At 39.9% G+C, this 25,896-nt stretch overlaps 2 protein-coding genes and 2 long non-coding RNA genes across 9 annotated transcripts in view; 2 read left to right on the top strand and 2 right to left on the bottom strand.

Annotated features, from left to right (window-relative positions):
* kcnab1a (potassium voltage-gated channel subfamily A regulatory beta subunit 1a) overlaps positions 1 to 4,086 on the top strand; it is a 45,774-nt gene extending 41,688 nt beyond the window's left edge. For all 6 annotated transcript variants that reach the window (XM_088380964.1, XM_088380963.1, XM_088380966.1 and 3 more), the window contains one exon: positions 152 to 4,086. In XM_088380964.1, the coding sequence (XP_088237090.1) occupies positions 152 to 241 (90 nt within the window). In that variant the 3' untranslated portion in view covers positions 242 to 4,086. The remainder of the gene's footprint in view (positions 1 to 151) is intronic.
* Positions 4,087 to 4,199: 113 nt separating this feature from the next.
* Positions 4,200 to 5,974, bottom strand: ssr3 (signal sequence receptor, gamma). Its single transcript, XM_088380969.1, has 5 exons — positions 5,747 to 5,974; positions 5,375 to 5,501; positions 4,789 to 4,887; positions 4,536 to 4,667; positions 4,200 to 4,449 (listed from the first exon to the last, which is right to left on the bottom strand). The coding sequence occupies exons 1-5, from the start codon at positions 5,877 to 5,879 to the stop codon at positions 4,383 to 4,385; spliced, it is 558 nt and encodes a 185-aa protein (XP_088237095.1). The 5' UTR covers positions 5,880 to 5,974; the 3' UTR covers positions 4,200 to 4,382.
* A 7,448-nt stretch (positions 5,975 to 13,422) lies between these two features.
* LOC148395026 (uncharacterized) lies at positions 13,423 to 24,207 on the bottom strand. Its single transcript, XR_015859617.1, has 3 exons — positions 24,048 to 24,207; positions 17,899 to 18,034; positions 13,423 to 17,096 (listed from the first exon to the last, which is right to left on the bottom strand). It is a non-coding gene; the product is annotated as an uncharacterized LOC148395026 (long non-coding RNA).
* On the top strand, positions 23,206 to 24,579 carry LOC148395025 (uncharacterized). Its single transcript, XR_015859618.1, has 3 exons — positions 23,206 to 24,019; positions 24,095 to 24,218; positions 24,289 to 24,579. It is a non-coding gene; the product is annotated as an uncharacterized LOC148395025 (long non-coding RNA).
* The last annotated feature ends 1,317 nt before the right edge of the window (positions 24,580 to 25,896 follow it).

Raw genomic sequence — 25,896 nt, 5'->3', positions numbered from 1 at the left:
TCCTTTCAGCTTTTGCACATTTTAAAACTGTCCCTGTCATCCATCCATCCAACCATTTTACTCATTAGGGTTCCATCCACGGTACTCTACTTTATCGTATATATGTATATTTCTCACTGCCCCCCGGTGACAATTATGTGTCCCCATCCAGGTCCTTCCCAAGATGACGTCTCACGTGGTGTCTGAAATCGACCACATTCTGGGCAACCGGCCATACAGTAAGAAGGACTACCGCTCCTAGACGTTGCTTGTAGGACCACCAAGAGGTCAAGGTTGCTACAGACTTGTCATGCTGCTACTACAGACCTGCTGTGGCCTGCCTGAGATTGGAACAGACCCCGCATTGCATGACTTGGTCCATGTGAGCCGTCTTGCACGGTTCCAAGAGGCTCACCTCAGGTGCAACCTGACAAGCCTCTCATTGATGCTTTTAGTTTAGCTTAGTCAAAGTGGCCTGTTCAGCATCAGTCCGGAACATGTGGCGGAACATGTGGCGCAGCCTGTTCAGGACAGTATTCCTAGAGCAGGCGTGGGCATACTTTTGTGCTCTATGGCCACATTTGATTTTTTTTTCAGGCCTAACATGCACCGAGTGACGTTGCTGATTGCAACACAACTGGACAATTGCAAACCAATTGATGGCACCCTGGCGATTGACCCTGTCACCCCCACTGTTCTAATTGCCACATTGTAAAGAAAGAAGTACTAGATTGCTGTAACGGCTGTAGCTTGATTATAACACAAAGAGAGGAAATCGGCAAGAAATAAAGGCGCAAGTGTGGATATTTATATACAATATACACATACGAACTGTTTTGATATGGTGGCAGTCATACGTACTTTCTTGATTGCATCTCTGAGTTGCAACGCTGTTCATCTCTAATTTTTTAATCACAACAAAGACGCTTGACCAATAATGAAAATTTGTTTTAGAACATCCCGCACGACAGTTCAGTTGCATTTGTTCGCTTTTCTAAGTGTGCAGCAACTGGTCATACGGGCCACGTCATTAGTAGATGAAGAAAGAAAAAAGTTACAATGTGAATGTAAAATTATGTAAAGAAAAATAGTTATATTTTAATAATAAACAATTCATTTTCAGTTTTGGAATTAGTAGTCCTGCAGTGGTTTGAATGGCAATTCTTAGTCAGTGCCACAATACTCAGTCAGTGCCAGTTCCAAACTGGCATAAATATGTTTGGGTTGTGCCAGGAAAGTCATGTTTTGTAAAAACTTTGCCAAACAAATGATATGAGTAACTTACTGTGGTGACTGCTCATGGGAAAACCCAAAAATTGCATTTTAATTAAGTCAATAATAATTTAGGGACGAACTCTTGATTTACCCACAAGAATAATTTATGTCGGTAGTCCTCGGTACAATTTTTTTACATGCTTTGTTATGTTATTGACGGTTACGTGAATTAAATGAGATGCCATTGATTTGATGAATTAGAATTTATTTTAATGCATTAATTTTTTAGGGCAAACAGCTAAATTAATGCAGCAAATATTACAGGCCTACCCTTGGTCATGTGAATGATTGGTGGGTTGGATTAAAGAAAAGCATACATGGTTGTACAGTATGTGTCCCACATATCATACTCAGCCCATCCATGCTCTCAAGTGACGTCTCTATGTAAGTATGGCGAATGGCATATCAGGAGCATTTCAAGAAAAAGTGCCTTGCATGAAAGTTAAGCCTCCATACAGAACAGAAGATCCTGCATTTATCATACTTTGCCTTTCACACAGAAAACAGCAAAGCACGATATTGGCATGATTGATATATATATATATATATATATATATATATATACAGGACTGTCTCAGAAAATTAGAATATTGTGATAAAGTTCTTTATTTTCTGTAATGCAATTAAAAAAACAAAAATAATGTCATACATTCTGGATTCATTACAAATCAACTGAAAAATTGCAAGCCTTTTATTATTTTAATATTGCTGATTATGGCATACAGCTTAAGAAAATTCAAATATCCAATCTCAAAATATTAGAATATCATGAAAAAGTATACTAGTAGGGTATTCAACTAATCATTTGAATCGTCTAATTAACTCGAAACACCTGCAAGGGTTTCTTGAGCCTTGAAAAACACTCAGCTTGGTTCAGTAAACTAAATCACAAGTATGGGGAAGACTGCTGATCTGACTCCTGTCCAGAGGGCCTTCATTGACACCCTCCATCAGGAGGGTAAGACAACCAAATAAATTTCTCGAAGAGCAAGCTGTTCACAGAGTGCAGTTTCAAAGCACATCCACAAAAAGTCTGTTGGAAGGGGGAAAAAATGGCATTTAACAGCGGTGTGTAGACTTGTTTTCTTTTTATATCTACTCTATATGAGTCAAAAGTTTCACCCTCTTGCGGCATTCTCTCTCATTTATGGCTCTGATGCGACTTTCAATGTGGAATATTGATGGGACACCTTTGTGCACTTGTTCCATCTTCTACAGAGGGAGTACATACATGGAAGTGTAACTTTCTGATTCCTTTTATAAGCAGTGTGAAAGGGGCTTCAATTTGAGCATTTTGCCTACTTGTATGGTCCCAAATGATTCAAACCTGCTTGTCTTAACTAATTCACACTGGTTCCATCAGGGGTCACCAACCATTTTGAAGTTTTTCTTGTGTACTGATTAATGTGAAGGCCTGCCAGCTCTACACATAGTTCTGGAATTTGCACAAACTATATTGAATCATGTAATTATTAAAGATAAGTATTAATAATCAATGATAATCTGGAGACAAGAAATATGATTTCTTTTTTTCAATTATTTACAATCTAGCATATAGCTTGATTGTGTGCAGTCAGTAGGCCTATATAAAAAGGCTATGTAGTCTTAATATGAACATAGATGCATGTTTTAGTCTGCTGCTTCGGTTCCACAAAGCACAATTAAAACAAGTGCATTACTGCTGAGTTCCCCCATAACCTATGACAAAGCATTTCACGATTCAGTTGGCCAAATGTAAAAATGTCGCTCCCATGTGGCCACTAGAGGAACTGAATGGCAGGAGAAGTAAAGCCTATATCCTTCTAGGTACATTTATTTTCATAGCTATTTCCCCCCATCTTAGTTTCATGTGAAATTTCACCTGATGGAGCAAACATGGCTATTTGCGTAATAATTCTGACTTTATGTTAAAATGGCTGACACTGCAAGCATTTTCATGGGTACTGTAGTGACATTTGGAGCTGTAGTTGAATTATCATGTACAATTTATAGAATTCTAGGGTATGCCGTGAAACAACAAACATCCAGAAGCCTTGTGCATTTGAAAACTGTAAACTGTACATTACTGTATATGGTTATTGGTTCATACAGTGTTTGATGTAAATATAGTTAATTTTGACATTGCAATGTTGAGTCACTCATTCTCAAAGTGTATGCTGAAGGACATTCAGGTTGTAACAATGAAACTGCTCACTGGGCTATTTCGTTTGTAAGAAGAAATTATTCGACAAGTTACTCAAGTTGTCACGTCTGCTCTCGCGGTTGTTCATATGGAGAATATAGCGCCACGTAAATCTGACAATTTATTGGTCTCTATATACCAGTGGCTGTCAAACTGTGGTCAGTGTTTGCACATTACTGTATTTGATAATTTTGTTCCAAATGCAGTTTTTGACAATCTAGGCAGAAAAAAATAGATCAATGAAAAAGGTGGGTGACTGTCATGTCACTTGTAAAAGGCAACACGGCCTGTCCTGCGTAAACAGATTATGTGTGGAAAGAAGACTTATCTGTGGAAAGAAGACTTTGTGTAAACCACTCAACTGTGTGCCTTGAGAGCCCCCAAGGAGGATGAGTTTAATTATGCTAGTGTGACGGGGGGACAAATGTTAATGTTAAGGTAGTCGAAGTGACCTGAGTAGTCTGAGGAAACGTTATTTCATTTAAAACTCAAATACATATTTCCATTCTTGTTTATACTGAAAAGATATCACTAATTGTGAATGGGAACGCAGTTTTAATTGAGACCACGTCAATCATACGCGTCTTATTCCACCTGTATACCATTTATCTGTAAATAATGAGATCCAGAATAAAGGCTTTGCCAAAGGTAACAAAGTCTCTCATTTTTTTGTAGTCATACAGTATCTGAAAGTGTATAATCAAAACTAGCAGGATGACCAAAAAAGAATGAAGAAAATGATCCATCAACACACACACAGTGATCAAATATGATGGGTTATTTTTTTTAATTGTTACAAAAAAAGATACACCTGGAGAAACAGCCTCCAGAGTTTTGATCATGAATTTCATGAAGTTGAAATGTGATACTGTTCCTCATTCCCAACTTTAGTAAAAAGTACTCAACCCAAACATCCCACCCTTCCTCCCTCCATCATCATCATCATCTACTTGGATCCGGTGGAGAGCAGAGCGATAAGTCCGGAGGAAGCGCCGATTGACAAGATGTAGTTGCTGGGGGGGAAAAGTGCGTTAAGGCAAAAACTCCCCTTGTTTGTTTGACATAAAATACTTTTGTGCAGGATGATAAGAAAGGATACACAGCAGGGTTGAAGTTCTTGAGCAGGAAGAAGGATGCCACGATGACAAGCACCAGGAAGAGGGTGTTGTTGTAGAAGATGGAGAAGGTGGTGGCCTCGTAGTCAGCTACCTCATTCTTCTTCCAAAGAATCCTGAGCAAATAGAAATAAAAAAAAATAGCTATATATCGTGAGAAAGGGACAATGTGGTCTGCTATGTGCTTTACTGCATTAAAACCAAAGTACTCAAGTCTTTTTCGGCAGCACATTTTACCTCTCATCTTTCTCCTTGCGAGACATCTTGCGATTGTCAGCCTCGGAAAGCTTCCTAGTGACCTCCCTGGAAACGGCATCCTCACGTTTCTGAGCAACTCTGAAAGGAACAGCAAGGAAAATTGGACAAGAATTGGTGAGAAGGATTGTTCCGAAACAGCAGCTGTAGCTGGTGATTTGTGCAATCAAAGCAATCCAATCGCAACATAACAAGTTTGACAAGTGCCTAATTTATGCCTGACTTGAAATAGATGTCTCCTGCCCCTTGCCTCAAAATAAAAGGACACTTAATGACCTTTGCAACAAACATGACCACCACGTGTCATGGTAGGTGACGCTAACGCAACACATCTCACATATAAAGTAGACATGGTATCTGTAGAGCTGATGTTGGGCTTAGAGAAAAAAATGTGTTCCTACACTTTGGACACATGAGCAATTGATACCAATGGGTCGTTTTTGCATCAAATTCCCGTAATGAAGAGTTACTACAGTACACCAATTGAATATTTGTCTGTTAGGTGTCCACGCATTAGGGACACTGTTTATATTGGTCGAAGTGAAATACGGTGTTCTGTCCATCTTACTTGTGCTTGAGAACAAACTTGACGTTCTTGTAGGCAAAAGCCACAAGGTAGGTGCTGGCCAGAGTCATCACAGTGTACAGGAATGCAGACTGCACAAGATCCATGTGCCAAATCCTCCAGAACAACCCTTGGAACACACAGGGACCAAATCAAACACATTTCAGTGATTTGCTTTTTATTATCTATGGAAAAGCCTACCTGTAGTGACCGTTATGCTAACGTTATCTGATCATTGCGTTATAACTCACTTGTGGAAAATTACAAATTGTACATAGATTTAGTATTGTGTGCGACGTCTTTTGATTATTTATTTGACGCTTGACAGTGTCGTGGAGTAGCAATTAGCAATTAGCTGCTGGAAAGTATACTCACAAATGGGGATTGCAGAAACAATGAAAGCATTTGCGTAGAAGAGCGCGGTGGACTTTGTCGACAGATTTCTACTGAAGTCCTGGAGAAGAAGATCTTCCTCTGACTGCTGTTTATTGTTGACTTTAGGCGCCATAACTGTGAGGAGTGATTGAGCTTCCTAGCTGACTGCTCGGCTGCAGACACAAGAGGACTGACACGTCGCTAGGAGAGCTCAAGAGGGACGCGTCAGCATTAATCCGGAAGTGTACCGCTCGCTTTCTTCTTTGGATTCTTCGCTCAGGAACGGGATATAGCGTACAATTACAGTGTCGCCCTCTACAGGTAAAACAGTTTATTTCATATAAATGCCTAAAGTCGAAGAAGAAAAAAAACTGGCTTGTGAAGTACCTGAAAGTAAGTTAGTAAAAATCCAAGCATTTTAACAGAAAATAACATTGGAAGTAGTCACCCGGTAGAAAATTATTTGAGTAAATTTTAAAATTATCTGACATTTCCTGTATAGCTACATATAAAAAAAAAAAAAAAAAAAAAAAAAAAGAGTGGTTAGAAGAATTTTGATTGATTGTTTTTATTTAATGTAATTCTATTTTTATTATGGGTTCATATTTAGTTTACATGAGTGGCTTACAGTCAGTGGCGGCCCTACAACTAAATAAAAACTGTAAATATGAAAAATCCAAAATGCAGGACACGCACACGCGCTCGCTCGCACACGCACGCACGCACGCACACACACAACATGATTTCATGACTTGAAAGATGCTTAACCTTCTTCTATAAAGTGGCACTCAACTTTCTCTTTCGGGAGGGCCAACAAAGAAATCAAACATTAAAAAATGACACAGCATTTCTCTTCTTGGCAGAAATGTGACTTCATCATGACTCATGCGTATTTTTCTGCTAAAGCAACTTGTGTTACTGCAACATCAGCATTGTTGGACTCCCTTCGCAATATCACTTGGACAGAATAAATGCTTTTAGAGCAGAAAATAAACCTGATGCTTGCATGACACATGATTTCAGCAACCATTTATCAATGCATTCACTCTCTTCTTCCTTCCCAACATCCTGTCAAGTGTACTTCTCTTTTTATGAATTAATGGAGAAGTGTGCCTCTCTTCTTCTTGCTATTCACATTCCACAAACTAGAATTTCTTAGCCAAGATGGGACCAAGTCACACATATGCAAGTCTCAAGTGAGTCTCAAGTCTTAACCTTAAAGTCTCAAGTAAGTCCCAAGTCATTTTTTTCTTGGGCAAGTCAGGTCAAGTCAAGTCATAGATTATGTCAAGTCAAGTCAAGTCCTTAAATGCATAACGCTTTGATGTCTATTGTAGAGATGGGACCAAGTCACACATATGCAAGTCTCAAGTAAGTCTCAAGTCTTAACCTTAAAGTCTCAAGTAAGTCCCAAGTCATTTTTTTCTTGGGCAAGTCAAGTCAAGTCAAGTCACAGATTATGTCAAGTCAAGTCCTTAAATAGGTCAAGTCAAATCCAAGTCAAGTCACCTTATTATTGGAATTTTACCCGCAGAATCTGATCTTAGTGATGTGAAAAGACAAGATATAAGTAACTTTAAGTAACCATCATTGTCCAATGTGTCTAACCTGTTTAAAAAATATGACAATAATTTGGATTTGCACTGTAATTACTGATATTCACTAAAATACACCATTAAATCAAACAAAAGAAGAAATTACCTCATACAATATATTGACAGCTCAATCTAAACAAATTAACGTCAGCCGAGGCGGCGCCATCTTGGCTGGCTGGGGCCATTTTGGCTAGCTGTGGCCATCTTGGATGGGAATATGCAGGGCTATGTGTTTTAGGAGCCAGGTGTTGGTGCACCTAATTTGACATTCAATAGTTTGCGGGAGCCATTCGTGTGCACCTAATTTGACATTCAATAGTTAGCGGGGGCCGTTCAATAGTTTGCGGGGCCGTAATCATCTCCAAGAGTCGAGTCGTTTAAAAGCCTGTATTTACTGAGAGCTGAAGGCCGCTGAAGGCCGTATATTTCAGTATATTTGATATGCCTTCAGCATATTTTGTATGTTATAATTTGTTTGGATAGTTTTATGAAAGTTGTCTAAGTTAAAACATGTTCTGACTAAAAAAACACGTGATACACGGAGTGGCTGTGGCCATCTTGGATGGGGATATGTAGAACTATGTGTTATAGCTGCCTGGTGTTTGTGCACCTAATTTGACATTCAATAGTTTGCGGGGGCCATTCATGTGCACCTAATTTGACATACAATAGTTAGCGAGGGCCGTTCAATAGTTTGCGGGGCCGTAATCGTCTCCGAGAGTTGAGTCGTTAAAGCGCCGTCAATGTGTTGAAAAAGGCATCTAAAGGAGAGAGGCCAGGTGTTGATGCACCTAATTTGACATTCAATAGTTAGCGGGGGCTGTTCATGTGCACCTAATTTGACATTCAATAGTTAGCGGGGGCCGTTCAATAGTTTGCGGGGCCGTAATCGTCTCCAAGAGTCGAGTCGTTTAAAAGCCTGCATTTACTGAGAGTTGAAGGCCACTGAAGGCCGTATATTTCAGTATATTTGATATGCCTCCAGCATATTTTGTATGTTATCATTTGTTTAGATAGTTTTATGAAAGTTGTCTAAGTTAAAACATGTCCTGACTATAAAACACGTGATACACAGAGGTGTGGTTTGAGAGGGGGGTTGGACCGGCTGTGGCTATATTATGGCAGAGTGTGAATCGGCCAGTTCACAGAAAAAAGCTAAGCTAAAGCTTTGGAGTTAAACTGCAAACCTGAAGCCCAAATCATGATAGCAGAGACACCGGTCAGTATACATCTTTGCCGTAAAGGCCCTGATGGGTTGTTAGATGCGCCTAGGAAAAAACATATGCATCTTAAACGTATGCAGCAGCCTCCGACAGAAAAACTTGAGCAAAACTGGCATCTAACACCGGAGATTCTGTGGGGATTTAAATTTTTTTATGAGGTCGGCGAGCTATCTTTCTTCATGTGAAACGAAGGGGACTCTGTACCAGCCAACGCCTGTGAGACAGCCATCGGAGAAGGAGGAAGAATAAGATGGCTCAAAAATGGCCTGCCAGACGACTTTCAGGAATTTTCCATTTGTGTCAACCAGGTCTGGCTCTGCGCTAGAGTTGTCGGGGGTCGACCAGAGTGTAATTGTACAGTTCGGTACGGTTTTCACATCTTTGGAAAGCTTTTCTCCCGGCCCGTTCTCCACAGATGTAATATACTGTATAATATAAATATACTGAAATATACGGCCTTCAGCTCTCAGTAAATGTAGGCTTTTAAACTACTCGACTCTTGGAGATGATTACGGCCCCGCAAACTATTGAACGGCCCCCGCTAACTATTGAACGGCCCCCGCTAACTATTGAATGTCAAATTAGGTGCACATGAACGGCTCCTGCAAACTATTGAATGTGAAATTAGGTGCACCAACACATGGCTACTAAAACACATAGCCCTACATATCCCCATCCAAGATGGCCACAGCCAGCCAAAATAGCGCCATGGCCACAGCCAGCCAAAATGGCCCCAGCCAGCCAAGATGGTGCCGCCTCGGCTGGTGCCATATACATTAGCATATACATTAGCATAACAATACCCCATCCAAGATGGCGTCAGCCAAAATGGCGCCGTCTCGGCCGGCGCCATCTTGGCGCCGTCTAGACTGGCACCAAACCACTTAGCATACACATTTACATCACAATAGACATCAAAGCGTTATACATTGTAATACCAATGTCAAGGAGGAGGCAATTTTTGCACGACTATCCAGTAGTCTTATTGGTCTGTTTGTTAGTGTACAATTTGGTAGTTTGTTTATTTGTTTGAAGAATCTATAAAAAAAAAAAAAAAAGATGTGATCCACTGATATCCATCACATATACTTCACCTTCAGTTGTTTGGCAATTATGTATTTTAACAGCACCTACAGCGGTGGAGAATTGAAGGATTTGTACATAGTTTCCTTTCCATTTTGTTAATGGGCACTTAGAACAATGTTTCCAGCAGGAAAAAAAACTTTGTCAGCAACAGTGGCAATGTAAGAGCTGTCCTCTGGCTTCAGCAGTGAGGGACCGACTGTTTTGAGAAGATGTTTTGTGGGGTCATGTGACTGCCTGGCGCTGCCATTAGATTTGTCAAATGGGGTCAAACGTCACTGGTGGTTGGGTCCGATTGCTGAAACATAGTCATGTGACACATGTGTCTCTGACAAACTAAAATAAATTGATTCCGCATGCATTAACAGAGAAAATAAAAGTAGCAAGTGGACTATAGCTCGATTGTTCAAGTAGTCTTCTTAACAAAATCATTCAAGTAAAAGTCAAAGGTATTGTGCAGCAAAACTACTTTGTTAAATGCAATTTATAGATTAATGTAATCGCACATTTTACACATCTCTGGAGCTACGCAACACCTTACTTAGGGCGACAGCCAATTTTTAAGTTTAATTCCATCTGGAATGCTTCAAGGCCTGACCTTTAAAGCGTCCATCCTGCTTTTCAATTTTCCTGAGTGCTCCATTGCATACAGTATTACAATACATTGGAGCTATCCATTACAATGTGGCTACGTGCAGAATATGAATGAAAATAGATTATATGTTCATGATTTCTCCAGTAGTAGGTAAATTCAAGTATTGAATGTGAAAATGACTCAGGAACATTCCAGTAACCATTTGCACGAGGTCATCATGAGCTACACACGACTCCTTTCTCGTCCTTATGTTGTCATCCAAAGCTTGCCACTGATGTGACATGTTGTTTGCTGCTGTGGACCAATTGGAAATAAGCAGACAGACATTTGACCTGCTGCTGCCCCCACATCATAGCTTAGCCCCCCGCTGCGCTGTTCTCTTTCTTAACTCTGTTTTCAGCAAGCAGCGTGTGTGCGTGTGAGCCTGAGAGCGAGCGTGATGCATCCAGGCAGGTTTGCGTGATGTCCCTGTCTTTAAATGGGGGTAGAGCTTAAGGATTAGCTGTGCACTTCAGGGGTGCAAGAAGGAGGAAACTAGGAGAAGCAGGAAGAGATTCCAAATGGCCTGCCAACACAATGCCAGGTTCACTCACTCTCCCTCATGTTGATTACTTTGGCTTTGGTGAAACCGCAGGCACACTGACCAACGCACGCACGCACATGCACACGCTAGACATCCTCAGTATAGTGTGCCTGGCAATAATGTAGCCCGCAGTGCGTGTATGACAGATCACCTAAAGTAAAGCCCTTGTCTTCCTTTTCAATGACTTTGTGACGCTTGCCTGAAGCTAAGATGTGGGAGTCCTACTTTACATCTGCATGCTACTACGTCTGTGTGTGCGTGTGTATATGTGTTAGTGTTTCAGGGTAAATAGTGGTGTGACATTAGCCTTCTCAGGCAATAGTGATGTCAAATTACATTGGAAACGGGGTGTTGGGCAACCTCTTATTTGTTCTGATTTTGCAACAATAATATAAAAAATCTGCTCAGTTACTTTCAAATTATTATTATTTTTATATCAATAATAATAATAATTATGTCTGATTGGTTGTTTTTCTTAAGGCATAGTGGTTTCGTAGAATTAAAGGAAGATGGGGCCAAACAAGGTTGCTTTTTTTTAAAATTTATTTTTGCTGATATACTGTCAGGTCATACCAGCACTTTTAACAAATATTAAAAAACAAAAGATTTTGGGAAGAAGATGCATTTCCCCCTTTAACTTTAATATCAAATGTGGGACTGCTTGTTTTCTCTTCTTTTAATAGGCCTTCTTTTTGAATATGCGAGGCAAAAAAAGTCCAAAATGTCAAATATAAAGCAAACCCCTCGTGTAAAACCCCTTTGATGCTCCCTGAACTGAACTGATGAGACACATGATCACCGACTACTATTTCATAAATGACAGCAGTTCAAACCGTTTGCCCATCTGAAATGTTGGTCAACTTCCAAATTGCCTCGAGGCATTCGACCTCAGAGTGATATTGTGTACCCCTGGTTAGCAGTGAATAGTACGATATGTGCATGTCTCTTATCATATTTTATATTAAGCGTCATATCAGAGGTGTATTGAGTTGACCCTTCAGAAGCAGAAGCAATGAACTGAAAAAGCGACGCGCCACCACTCATTAAAAATGACATTTTGCTTGATGGCCAACAAATGATTTTGTACATTTGGTTTCAAGTACAAGCACACAGACAAGTGGTCACATGCTCCATTTGATGGTTCGAAGCAAAATAGAATTTTATTAATGTTTTATCGCTGACACGTGTCTTGTGCTCCAAAGTGAAACGGCTCACAGAGAAGGAGCTCATGGGCATGTCTTTTGTTTTCCTTCATTTCCTCCACAAGAATGGGCACATTCCACAGTGCACAGCTTTCTTCTCCTTATTAAAGCTGAAAAGGCGCTAATGGAGTCCATGACTATGACTTTCCTCATAAAATGAGACTATAACTAGATCAGAACAAGCAGCATTTATGTCTCGCCACAAAAGCACCTAAAATTACTTTATATTGCAGAATAACACAACAGATTTGCACGGCTCTTAGTTGAATGCAGTTGTGCAGTTATTTCTCTCAGACACGTCACAAAGATTTTCACAATGTGGGCACAGACGGAAAAGAAGTGAAAGCATATTTCTTAAATGGATTGCATCTGGTATTTTTGCTAATTAATATTTTCAACTTGAACACATCATAATTTCTGTTGATTACTTGTGTACCTCCTTTGTGTCCTGCATGTGATTACTGAAGTCTCTCTTCATGTTGGCTCAATGAAAGGAGAAAATGTTCTGTTATAGTTGAGGACAGTGGTGCTGTATTCAGTTGTGAAAAAATGAAATGACCACTAACCACTAAAAACAAAACAAAAAATCCCAGTGACCACAGGGACATTTGGATCTACTATGTTAAAATTTTGCCGCAGATAATGTTCATGGCAGCAGGCCTAGAAATGTATCTGCCTCACATTTATGAGGTTTAGGTTTTGAATCTCAGCGGGGATACCAAAAACATTTTTGGTTACTTCTTATTCTAAATTAGTCCTAATTCTGAATTTAGTGCGCAAACATCCAAAAGTGTGGATAAACAAAAAAGAGTGAAGAACATTATATCCCTTTTAAGGTGTGAAATTCAAAGCTAAATGTGCCAGATCTCTTTAGAATAATCAACAATGCTGCTAATTGCCAACCACTTTGATTATGTTACATGAGCCAAAGAACCCACCTCACCTTTGGCGTAGTCAAGTTTAGCCTAAATGGTTGCAAATTCTCATTTGTAGTGCATCTCCTTGTGTCCTGTGATTAATGACCACTCTCTGTTGGCTCTATCGGAAGAGTACGTGATCTTCTGGAGTTGAGGATGTGGATGTTAGAGGGGGTTCTTTTTAGTGAGATGAAGGGATGAAAAGGGAGTGGAATACTTATCCTTTAAAAGACATATGTTTACACTTTATGCCGACTTTGGCCATAAAATGTTTCCTCACCTCCTAGCTGTGTGCATGTGTACCAGCACACAGCATGCACATGTGCTTGTACACGTGACCAAAGAGAACAAATGCAAACTTATGTTAGCAGCCCCACCCTCTTCCATTACCACACACACACACACGCACACACGCACGCACACACGCACGCGCATGCACACACACACACACACACATACACACACACAGGCACAACTAATTAGTCCTTTAAAAATCAATTGTACTCTTGGGAGGCAATACATTTTTAGCAAAGCAAAATTATGCTTTTTTCCCCTTTTCGTAGTGCAAACGTGTTTCAGAGGTGTGACTCACACTGTACGTGTGGAGGTGTAGAGATTATTTATTGGGTCAGCCAGACACGGGCGCTGAGATACATAACTATCCGGATTGCGATGACACAGGCTCAGCTTCCCGCAAAGTTATGGTGACCCTCCAGGCAGAGCTCAGTCCCAAAACAAACCCTCACGTGGTTTCATTCCTTCGCTTCGATAAACCTCAGATTTCACTGGGTGCTCATACAACAAGCAGATAAGAACAGGCTGCTCTGTTTTTGTTCATGTGAACGCAGACCATGCAATCAATTTGCATAGTTCTTTAAGATCATCAGTTCAGTTTGTTACAAATGATAGCCTTCAACAATAAGAGTAAAGAACCCATTCTGTTTCACTCTGGATCTGGTTGGTGACTGCTCTACTCAACTCTAATGTACTGTAGAGATGTGTAATGGGCTGGAATTACACTGTACTGTATGGTTCAAAAAGTTCTGTTTTGGGGACATTTTAGATATGTATCAAAAGCTATGTGAATTGGAAAAAAAATGGATTGTATCTCTTCAACCAGTTCATGGTGCACACAGTTTCTGTCTAGTAAATGCTTAGATGGATGGAATCTGGACACCTGCCATTGCAAATACAGCGTTAAGTCACAAATTGGCTGTAGCTCATTGGCGTTAGTGAAATACACCTATCTATGGCATATACACATACCTGCATCTTGCCAAACGACACAAATAAACACACCCGCTGTTACAGAGACAGCTTAGACAATGACTACATCAATCCACCAGAGGCGTGTCCATCTTTAAACAAGCAAAGTAATTGAAGAGAGCAGCCAGAGGAGTCATGTGGAGTTTGCCCTTAGTGATCAAACAGGGCAAGAAATCAGTGTTTATTAAGTGTGTTATTTGTGTATTGCTTTACATTACATGTTGTCACTGTCTGATGTTGATGTGCAGTTACCCACATGTGATTCTACAAATGTGGTGCCATTTGCGGTCCTCTATATTTTCATTTTTTATTTATCCAGTATGATACACACAGTTCAGTTGTATTCAACTTTTAAGTTATTTTAAGTTATTTAATCTTTTAAAACGGTTTCTTTTCAAACTTTTATTAGGGATCAAATTTTATATAACTTAATTCAATAATTTTAATTGAATCATTAAGAAATTTGGGGGGGGGATCATTTTCCTATCTTTAAGTACAGTTAACACATGGGCCTTCTGTGCCGTTATATTTTGATGTTGGTCATTAAAATGGTATTGGTAAGGCAAGTATTTTTTGAGGTCGTACTTGGTGTAAAAACCTTGAGAATCAATGAACTAGTCACAAAATCAGTTAGGTAAATTAGACTTGGGCTCTTGGACTTGCAGCGTAAATCCACCCTTGGAATGGAAGGCGTGGAAATGCTTAAACCTTTATTGGGATTTTCACCCAAATTGAAAAGTTTCTTACTTGACACGTTCCACCCTGCCACAAAGTTTCATGTTTTGTAACAGTGATCAAAACAATCCGCCTAGTCTCTACACGTTCACGCTTGGAGATGCTCTGCACAGAATGTGTTGTGTGTATGTAGACAATGTGTAGCGACATGAGGGCTAACCTGCTGCCAGCTCAGTTTGCATCCGAAGCAAAGCGGCAGCAAAAGATGTTGACATTTTGGCAGTGGCGCATTTGGCATCTGAAAGGTCATCACAGTGGATTTGAGAGAATTTTGTGTTTGTGTGCGTGTGTGTGTGCGTGTGTGTGTGCGTGTGTGTGTCCACTTGCCTGCCAAAAGCATTTAAAATGTGTCTTTCTTATCAATTCTGTGTGAAAAGAGCAGCAGAGGGCTATAAACAAAGAAGCAGGAAGTGCTGGACACAGCACAAACAAAGTAGTAGGAGTCCATGCCAAACACACACACACCCATGCATGCCTGCAAGCACGCACACACATTTATACTTGCCTTGTGCCGTATCATGCAGGATGTATTTGAATGTGTGTAGACTATAATGTAGAATTAAAAATTTGCTGTATTCAACACAGTGAGTTAGTGGTCTGCAATTCTGAGTTTGCTGGTTCGATTCTAGGCTCAGGATCTGTGTGAAGTTGACATATTTTTCCCGAGCTGGTGTGGGTTTTCTCCAAGTACTCCGGCTTCCTGCATGCATGTTGGTTGACTGATGACTTGAATTTGTATGAGGATGTGAGTGTGATCTTGAGTCTGTTTCTACGTGCCCTACGATTGGCTGACGAGTTCCAATTTAGCTAAGATAGGCTCCAGCTCAGCCATAACCCCAAAAAGGATAAACAACCCAGAAAATGGCTGGATTGCAAATGAAACCTAGAAATCAAATTTTCAGCCCTTACTTTATTATATTATTCTTTTACAATTAAATTAAATGGAGCATTCAGGTATAGACACCACATACTCACCAATGACAACCTAATGAGATTCTATACAAGAGTAGTATTTTTTTAACAACTTTTCAAAGACAATTGTGCTTTCTTTTCCTTTCTATTGTCAGATGGACATTCATTTAAGAATATTGTGGCGATGCGGTATTTATCAAAACTATAGGCACAATTGAATGAATCTACAGTATAAAATCATGTATTTCACACCACTGCACATGATTACCTCTCTCTCGGTGCCTGTCAAAGTTGCAAACATCATTATACACAACAGTATGCACTATTAATATCTTTCACGTACTGTCCTTTTCCATTCCACCAGAGAAAAACAAGAACAGCTGATTCCCACCTGTTTAGATTCTTGCAATATTTACTCTGGCTGTGAATACACAACATACAACCGCAGGGGCAGAGAACAAACTTTTTGTGAGAATGTTCTGAATGTGATAATTTCAGACCTAATGTTTTTCAGCTGTCTTTCAGAGACTGTTATGTGATTAAAAGAGAGATGGTTTGGCCATTGGTTGACTACCCTGGAATCAGCCGGGTGAATGTTCTGGACAAATATTTATTCAGTGCTTGTCATAGTGACTTTGGAAATTTCATTGTGATGGTTGTTGGTTTCACTGAACTGGGAATTTAAATACTTATAGGAGACCGTTTAAAGATAAACATCCACTTGTCTGGGCCCTAAAAATGTCACATTTCAAAATCATGTGGGATCTCATTTTCAAGTCTGCATGCATTTTTCCTGTGTGCTGTAACGTGCGGTTACTTTCTGGATTTCCCTGCCTGAACACACTGTACCATCAAAGCCCTATTGATACAATCAATTCAGTAACTATTCATCAGTAGTGTGAAATATCTTGGGGCATATGTTTCTCCATACATGGAGTACGTTTCAAGAATGGGACAAGCGAAACCACTTGATTTGGTTTGATTCAGTGGGATTACGATTCAATTTGATATGGTCGCTTTTGGTTCCGATTCAACCCACTAGCTTTGCTTAGATTTTGAAGTGGGCCTTCATAACACGTGGCGGCGCATCCCTGTACCAGATTAAAGGATGTTTTTTGTATGTGTGTTTGTTTGCAGCTGTGCTGTTGGCTATAATTTCTGGTGAACCTACCAACATGCTTGTGATGTGTTGAGCTCTGATGTGTGCAGCACACCATATGGAGAAGCCTCTGTAGTCCTCTGATGGTGCAGTTGCAGAACATGTGTGAGATAAAGCAATTCTTCTTGAGTTATTCCTTAAAAGTAGTCTGCATTTCTCTGTTCTATGTAAAGTACTTCAACGTGGATGTTCTGCCTAGCCAAGTGAGCTGAACATCAGATGCTCAACAAAGATTATGTTTTTTGGGGGGGTAGTTATATGTAATTAGTTTTGAGCACAAATATAATTCTTATTATGATTGAATATACTTAGTTTTTTTATTTCTGTATTATTTGTGGGAATAAAAGGTTGATACATTTTGAGTAACAGAAAACTACAATTCACCAATTGTCAACTGGTTGACATTTTTTTGTGAGTATGACCAAATGGTAATATAAAATAAATACATAAAAAGTGATTGTTTTGGTTCATATAATCAATGTAAATTGTAGTTTCAGTTACTTTTTCATTTTTTAAGCTGGTTCATTTGTATTATATAACGTTTTTTTTAATATATTTATTTTTAGCTTCATTAGTGTTCATTAACTATAACCTTGGTACTGACAATATGATTCCAAATACAAATGTCATTTAAAGCATTTGCAGAAAAGGGAAAATGGTAACAATGCCAAAAAGCAAGAAGAGGGTGTTTGTTTTCTGATCAGTTTTTTTCCCCATGAGGTTGATGTGACAAAAATGAATTTGACACCCCTGTTCCATGTCTCACCCGAGTTCAATGTGCGCTGAAGTGATACCAACTAGGCAATGTTAATCACTGCTAGTTTTGCATATGGATCATCCTCGTAACACTGAAACATCTGGGGATGCACCAAACAAACTTACCCCGATATATTCCTTGGCTTTGGATGTTGCAGTTTTGTACTCCAGCCACCATTTAGCCGCAGTGGCCTGTTTTCTTGCTGACCTCAGTCTCCTCTTGAGTACAATTTCTCTCCTTACTGCAGCCAGCAGTCACATTCTGAGAAGTAAACAGAAGACTATTTTCAAACGGATGGCCCTATATCAAGCCAACTAAATGGAGTCATTCCAGTGTTATAATGAAAAGTTGAAAAGCAGCGTTATTTGACTTTGATATCTATTGATTCTATTGTTCAATGGACTGAGAAGGCACAGTGAAAAATATCATTCGGCTTTTTACGCACAAGTTTACCAAACACCTTAAACTGACTTTATCTGCTGGTGTGCATGAGTACCACTTGGACTAAACTAGAGGATGTGTTGCATGTGATGCATGTGAGAATCGAGAGTTCATGTCCAATTCCCAAAAGAGAAGTTGACATGTTTGCATGAGAGAGTGTGAAGATTTGTGTGTAAGTGATTGAGACAGAGGTTACACTCTCATGGGAGGAGTTCTGTGCATGTTTGCAAGTGAGCACACAGGCAATAAACATGTGAATGAATGGGCTGCTAAATGAGGAATGGACGAGAAGGTGGGCCAAATGTGCAACTGCTTGTGTGCGTTTACATGTGTTAACAGTTGTCCTAATGAAATGTGAAAGCCCTCCAAGTCACCTCTGCCAACCACACTAGCTCTGCTGCATTGAATGCTGTCTCTTATCTCAAACACACAAGCACACATGCACGCAGGGCTTGTGTTAACATGGAAGTGTTAGCGTGGAAAGAGGTGGGTCGCGGCCTCTCTCTGTCTATCCCGCGAGGCGATGCTCTCCCTGGGCATGTTGCTCGTACAGCTGGCAGTCCTGGAGCCTTCAGACACACGCACACACATGCATGCAGACAGAAGCACGCTAGGCAGTAGGTCATGAAGCTGCTGGCATGAAGAATAGACGGCTCTGACACCAGTAAGGCAGACAGCCTTTATGACATGCACGAGAGAGCATTACCAGCATAAGCTTGGCGTGTTCCATTGTGTCTGTCCTTATTTACACATTAATGCCGGAGAATAACAACTTCCTGTAGAAGCGACAGACAACCAAATCATGTATTTGGTAAAGGGCATTTGCTTTTTTTTAGTTTATGCATAGAAAGTATAAACAGTTTGATGGCTCGTGAAAGGGCACCTTGTCACTCTTCATGTCTCTAGCCTCATTATTGCTTCATTCTTAAAACGGGGTCCACACATACTGACAGTTGGGCCAAATTTGATCATTTTCAGATCTTTAACGGGAAAGTTATTGACAAAATGAGTGGATGTCAGTTTACGGAGTCACAGCCAGAATCCACTGAGATAAATGCAAGTAGCAGCAATTGCAAGTCTGCACAGGAGAGCCGAGAAGAACATACCGGTCTTTGTTTACAGCTCAGTTGACTAACTTGATGCGTGATTATGTGCTTTTCCAATTGCTGCAATTCACCTGTTGGAGATCACCCAAAAATTCTTATGCAGCAGCTTCACAATCTGAGTGGCTTAGTGGAAAATACTGTTATTGTTCAGTAAGGGTGAAACAATATGAGGATGTTTTGTAGCATTTCATTACTCCATTACATGTCATTTTTACTTTTTGATGTTGAGACCCAATATAGACAAACAGAGAAAATAAAAGTTGTCATCCAAATTGATGTTTAGGTAAACAGAGCATTCAAAGGAGAGTCATATTGCTTTCTTTTTCTTCTAAACCCCATATCAGGCTGTGACAGCTTCCTGATGTTGAATGTTCCTGGAAGCCTCCCAGTAATTCCCTGAAAGACAGCTGGGGTTGGGAGATGAGGGTCAACGTTGCAACATCACATCTCACCCATCTTTCTATCCATTCATCTGTTTTATTATATAAACATTTGATGTTTCATGTATCCAATCTAATCTAATGAATGATAAAAACATCATTAAAAACAAAACGAGTCCAATATACAGTATAGCCAGTAATTCCATTTATTGAGGCTGGTTCTTCTTTTGAAACAAGTGTCGGAGGGAGACCTCAAAAAGATGAGGTAAAAGGAAAATATGCATGTCACATGAGCTATACTGTGGTCTTGTATAATATCATGCATGACAATGGATGAAAATGGCTCCACCGCACATACTGTACATTATCCATAGAGGTCGGTAACCCTCGAGTGAATCATGGGGTTCTTAGAACAAAGTCGGTAACAGGCTAAACATTTTCCACATTATCGCCCACTTCCTTCCTATTGCTGAGATTACTCCCACTCCCGTCTCTATTTCAGAGTCCTCCTCTCACATTTACGGCACGCTTTAGAAAGATACAGTAACTTCTTTTGTGCTGTCTAATAACTCACTGTCCTTGATTTTGGTTAAACCCATCTCATTTTATTTCATGTTCTCTGTCGTTGAACTGCTTCTAGATTTTACCTCTTCATTAAAACATTCACAGTTGACACATTGTTTGAAAATGACACACAAAATCATGAGACTATCACTGCTTAAAATATGTCATTTTCTGTGAGCACATTATGGAAGTAACATCTGTTGAACTTGTGACAGGAAACTTCACATTTGTTACTGTCCTTATTGAATTGTATTGAATAACAGTTGTTCTATTCCAGGATACAGCCCAGTGTTGACTGCAAAACTTCTTGTTGCTATGCAGAACAGACCGTTCGATTATAGCTTCCGCCCTCGGTCTCTTAGCAGGGCCGCAGTGTACACACTCAAGCATTGTCCTCGACATTGTTCTATGTGTGTGCGCGCTTGCATGACAACCAGTGTTAGATATTAACTCAGAGCGATGGAGCAAAAGGTGAACAGTCACACGTGTTTGCACGGGTTTTTGTTTTGTTCACCATGGATGACCGCTGGTGTATCTGCACACAGCTGACCCGATAAAGGTGTTGCGCATGATCTTCTGTTTACGTTTGCAGTACATACTGTGTGTGAAACACATTTACCTGATGTGTCACAGCAGTCAATCACCTCTTTTCCCGGCAATGGAATGATGTGTTTACTGGACCAGTCTTTCCCGGTCACCAACCCAAAGTGTCACCACCACTTCTTCAATTGATATACATGAAACATAATCTCAAGCCAAAGACTTTTATTTTTGCTCTCCTTTTTTGCTCTTCTTGATGAGGAGGTAGCAAGAGAAAGAAATATGACAGTGGTTATGCATTGGTATCTGGGCCTTAGTGAGCACCTCTTAATACAACTATCGCACCAAAATTATAGAACCCCATTAATGCAACTGTGATACATGTGCCTGTATTCCCTGGAGCAAAAGAAAACCAATATTTTTCTATTAACATGACAACCAGTTTTACTCCTCAAAGTTAGCCGTAATATTTTCAATCAATCAGAAGACTGGAAATGCTAATTATCAAAGGCCTGCTTGCTGGCTCTTGGATGATAAATTTGAAATCAATTGGTTTAAGAATTGGCCCCACTCAGGGGCAAGGTGACAATTGAGAAATTTGCTGCTGAATGGTCAGTCAATTCCAACCCAACCTGGTCTAGCATTTTTTTGAGAGGCCTTAATTCCTTTACCCCCCTCCCCAATCACATGCACCGCTTACACACAGTGTTCTCACTACTCAGCTATTGTCAGTAAGTACAACTGTAGTGCTTGTTGTGTCATCACATGACTATAATGAGCCAATCGATCACACATTTATTTACCGGAAGAGATTCGCAGCTTTTGAAGACATGTGGCATGGCTTGTTCTAAAATTCTAAAAGTCAAATCAAAAAGTCATTTTAAAATAAATGAATAGACCAGTACTTTTCTATTCTTCCAGGAACCAGGTCAACCCTGCTGCGTCTCATATGTTATGAGACTGTGGCTTTAATAACATTAAGCAGCACTTCCAAAACAAAGCTATCTTTGACTAAACATCCTATGAACTCACAGACCAGAAGAACTCGCAGGATAAGTTCAGAGGAGCAGCATGGCTGAAAAGCAAATGAACGTTCCCTCCGCATGGCATGGAAGCTGCCTTGCACAGTTTTTTTTTAACCACCATTGCTTAGCACCAGTGATGGCAAAAACAAAAGTGCCATTATTACCATGAATGGGAAATCGAACTTGTTTGTCATGAGGCTGTGGAAGCATATCAACGAAAGTGAAACCATGTGTCTCTTTCCTGGCTACTCAGTACTCAGAATTAAAAAATAAAAAGAACAGCGCGTACTGTACACACCTCCCAGGCCACAACCACTAATCTCCTTCTGTACTACCTCATGTCACATTAATGGTGAGAACAGGAGGTCTTTGGTTTACGATAGTCTCGACATATGACATTTCGATCTTACAAACGGTACGCAATGAACTCGCTTTATTAGCAATGTAAGAATACATCATCGCATGGGACTTGACGGCACACTCGACTCAGATACCGCTGTACTTTATCGACCAGAAGTACTCTTACAAAGTTTTACACATGTGTAAAGTTAAGAATGTTTAAATGTAACTTGCTGTATAACATTGTCTGTACAGATATTGGAGCATTTTACCATGGCAAAGGTTACAGTATTGTTTCCAATTCCATTATTCCCTGCTGAAGCAATGGTCTGGACAAGGGAGGACCAAGGTTTCTTGAAACACTTGAAAGAAAACATTCAAATTGAAGATCACAAGGCCAAGTCTTTTCTTGGGAACATAAAAAGCACCTCCAATATGGATGTTGTGTATTGTGGAAGCTTGTCACTGGATTGTGTCATCAGAAATGAAAAAAAAAAAATCAGCTATGTCTTTTGGTTTATTTTTATATACATATACAATTGGTGAATAGGTCTGTAAATCTTTCATACACACCTTATATACAATATTTCTGGCACCACACAATTATCAAATTTCACACTGACCTTGTCATTTACCAGTAATACCAAGCAAAAAAAACACAACCAAACATCATGAGATCTAACTCATGAATGATGACAAGAAGCACAAAAGGCCAGGGAGTAGTATATTTTCACATCTTCTTTTAGAAACCTATTCAATATATTCCTGGAATGACTCAGCTTTGAAGGGGAATGAATACAATAGACAAGGCAACAATCAGAAGCAGTGCATTATCTACCGCTGATTCTTGTTGACGATGATAATTCTGTGGATAGAGTAGGAAGTGAAACAAGGAAATAATACTAAGATACTTTTTACGCTTTTAGAGGACAATAAATACTTCAATCAAATCTAAAGCTTGTAAACATAGTATACTTCGTCCTTTTTATTTATTATTATGTAGTTATTAAAAAAAACTTTCTCATAGCACAGCCTGATGTGTACTGACTGCATGAAGACATGCATCCACCTGCATAAAGTTATTTAGTGAAATGCTTTAAAGATATAACATTCACTTATTTATCAAAATAGAAATTATGGAGAAGGCTTGCCGGAGGTGAAAATGAGTTGTGATACACGAGAACAACAAATCGGAATCAGCCATCTTTGTTGTTTACATGTGCTTCAAACGCTTTGAGGTCATAACTAGCAAATTCCCAGTGGGATAAATCCGACTTCCAACTTTCCTTGAATGCAGCATGTGGAATGCCCTCCTGGTTCCTGTGTTTGGACTTCCAAAGGTCCACTGTACTTGAATCAAACAGAGCATTGCACCAGGCTAAAAGAAATGATAACAAAACTCACACGAGTGCCGTGCAGTCACATGACCCTGGGAATTTTCAAGCGACTGCTGCACGCTGCCAGACAAATGACGAGTGTAAATCAGCTGCTTACAAAATGAAACGGAGCGAATGAGACTTGCGTCTATGACGAAAAGGTTCACTGACTGAGAAAGGAAAGCAGCAAATCATAGTGCGTGACACATCCCCATACACAAACACACACACATAACACTCTTGGAACAAAGTTAAGCATGTGGAATCAGCTAATGTAGAGAAGGGAAAACTAAACAGGAACCGCTGGCTGCGAGAACAGAAACGGGATTATGGGAGTTTTGTAATCCTATTACACAACAAGGTGGACAATAATGCTACAGTACTGTTTGGCCATAAAATGACATTTTTATCGTAGACCAATAACTCGTAGAGTCTATGTGAAATTGTGGATGTATGGAGGAGAGGAACACACAAGGTATCTGTGGCATTTCAGTCGTACAGACCTGCTAGGCTGGTTTGTGGGTCATTAAAATTCCTTTGGTTCTCTCAGCGCTCAGCTTATCGGAACCCTCTGTTTGTTCCCCATGCGACGTGTTGGCTCATGTCCACCCACCTGCCCAGCCTCTCCTTCCACCTTCACTGTTATCTCCCTGTGCCAGAGAACACAGCGCTCTGTAAGTCTTGGAAAGTTTATAGTCCATTTCCACGTTATACTTACTGACTAATGGAAGATTTCCCCTTTAGGTTTCCACACCCAAAGTTGATCACCACTTATTTTTTTATCTCCTTTCATTCCATTTATCTATCTTATCGATGTGTGTTTTGTTTCTTACTCAGTTGGAGCATGAAAATCGAATCATCTTTGGTGTCACTTGTATGATAAACAAGTGGGCAAGCAAAGTTATGTGCCCAGGGTCTTTCTCACAACAACAACAATATGGTGAAGAATGGAGCTGACATTTGTTATTGTGAATAAATAAACTAAGTGCCAACAACATGGGGAAATGATTGTTTGAAAAAAAATCTCCGCTGTCTGCCTTCATGATGCATGCACATGAGAACCAAGGGAGTAAATGTCCTGTAGAAGTATGAAATCTATAAAAGTACAGCGCTCATCAAATGTCAAATACTATAAAGTCCATGGTTTCATAACATTGTGAGCATGACATTATAATAAGATTGTTTGCATTGAGTTTTTATGTAACATTGAGTTTTTTTATAGTTGTATATTTAATGTGTTTTAAGTTTTGCATCCTTCTCTTACATTGCTATTGTGATAAATCATCAGATTTTCTTTTAAGCAACATTTTAGATTATATCATAATTACTGTTGTTGGCTATTGTATTGCCATTTTGACTTATGTCCAATTTATGTCCAAAAGGTGACATGGGAAGGCATGTTTAAATTTACAAGGAAATAAATACAGTATTATCAGCTAAAAGAAAGCAGTATATGGCTGGAAACTACCCGTTTAAAAAGTGACGGAACATTTACGTATTTGTAAATGTATTTATTGCTGTGATAGCCTCTTGTGATGAATCATCTAGTTTCCAAGGGGGTCCCTTCACCTATGATCCATATTTGTTTTTCTCTGATTTTGAGTGCCATCATACCCATAAAAGCCAAAGCTGAGCTCCTTTGCACAAAAAAATAGATACTACACGTATCACGTGTGATTTGTGTTACTCAACTAGTGTCTTAATTGTTGAATTCCAGAGTATTGCGAAAAAGTGGACAGAATGAACTACGTCACCAGTCTTAGTTATTAGTGCATTGTGATTTAGAAACAACAGGCTTTGGTGAAATAAGATCGGCTGACCCACACTACACCACACACACAGCCACACACACCCTCCAGGGCTAATCTCCTATATCCCACCCCCACCTCGACCCAAAAGTCAGACCATGCCTTTGATCAACATACATTGTCAAGGCACACTGGGTGACCTGTGTGTGAGAGAGGCACAAGAGGGGGTTGGGAGGTCCCAACCTCAAGTGCCGGATATAATGTTGTGCTACTTCCTGCCCTCAAAGCTCTGACCCAGGGAAACTCAGCCAAGGAGCCTTGTGTTTAGGTGACCCTCAACCTCTGCTGTGCCCCTCCTCTTCACCCTTTCTGCTTCTTCCTTATTCACGCTTGCTACTCCCCTTGAACCTTAACCAACACTAGTCTATTGGTAGTGATCATCACACATACATGCACACACACTCACGCATGCACGCACACATGCACTCACACACACACTCATTCACACAAATTCCTGCAAGGTCTCCATAGCAGCAGAAATCCTTGATAGCATGCTTTGAACTTGGGTTGGGTGGGTAGGTCATCGGGTTCTTTCACAAAAGGA

The sequence above is a fragment of the Syngnathus floridae genome, chromosome 7, assembly GCF_059516105.1.
Source record: "Syngnathus floridae isolate MCC-2025c chromosome 7, RoL_Sflo_1.0, whole genome shotgun sequence".
Taxonomy (NCBI): domain Eukaryota; kingdom Metazoa; phylum Chordata; class Actinopteri; order Syngnathiformes; family Syngnathidae; genus Syngnathus; species Syngnathus floridae.
This window is presented reverse-complemented; position numbering and strand designations above follow the sequence as displayed.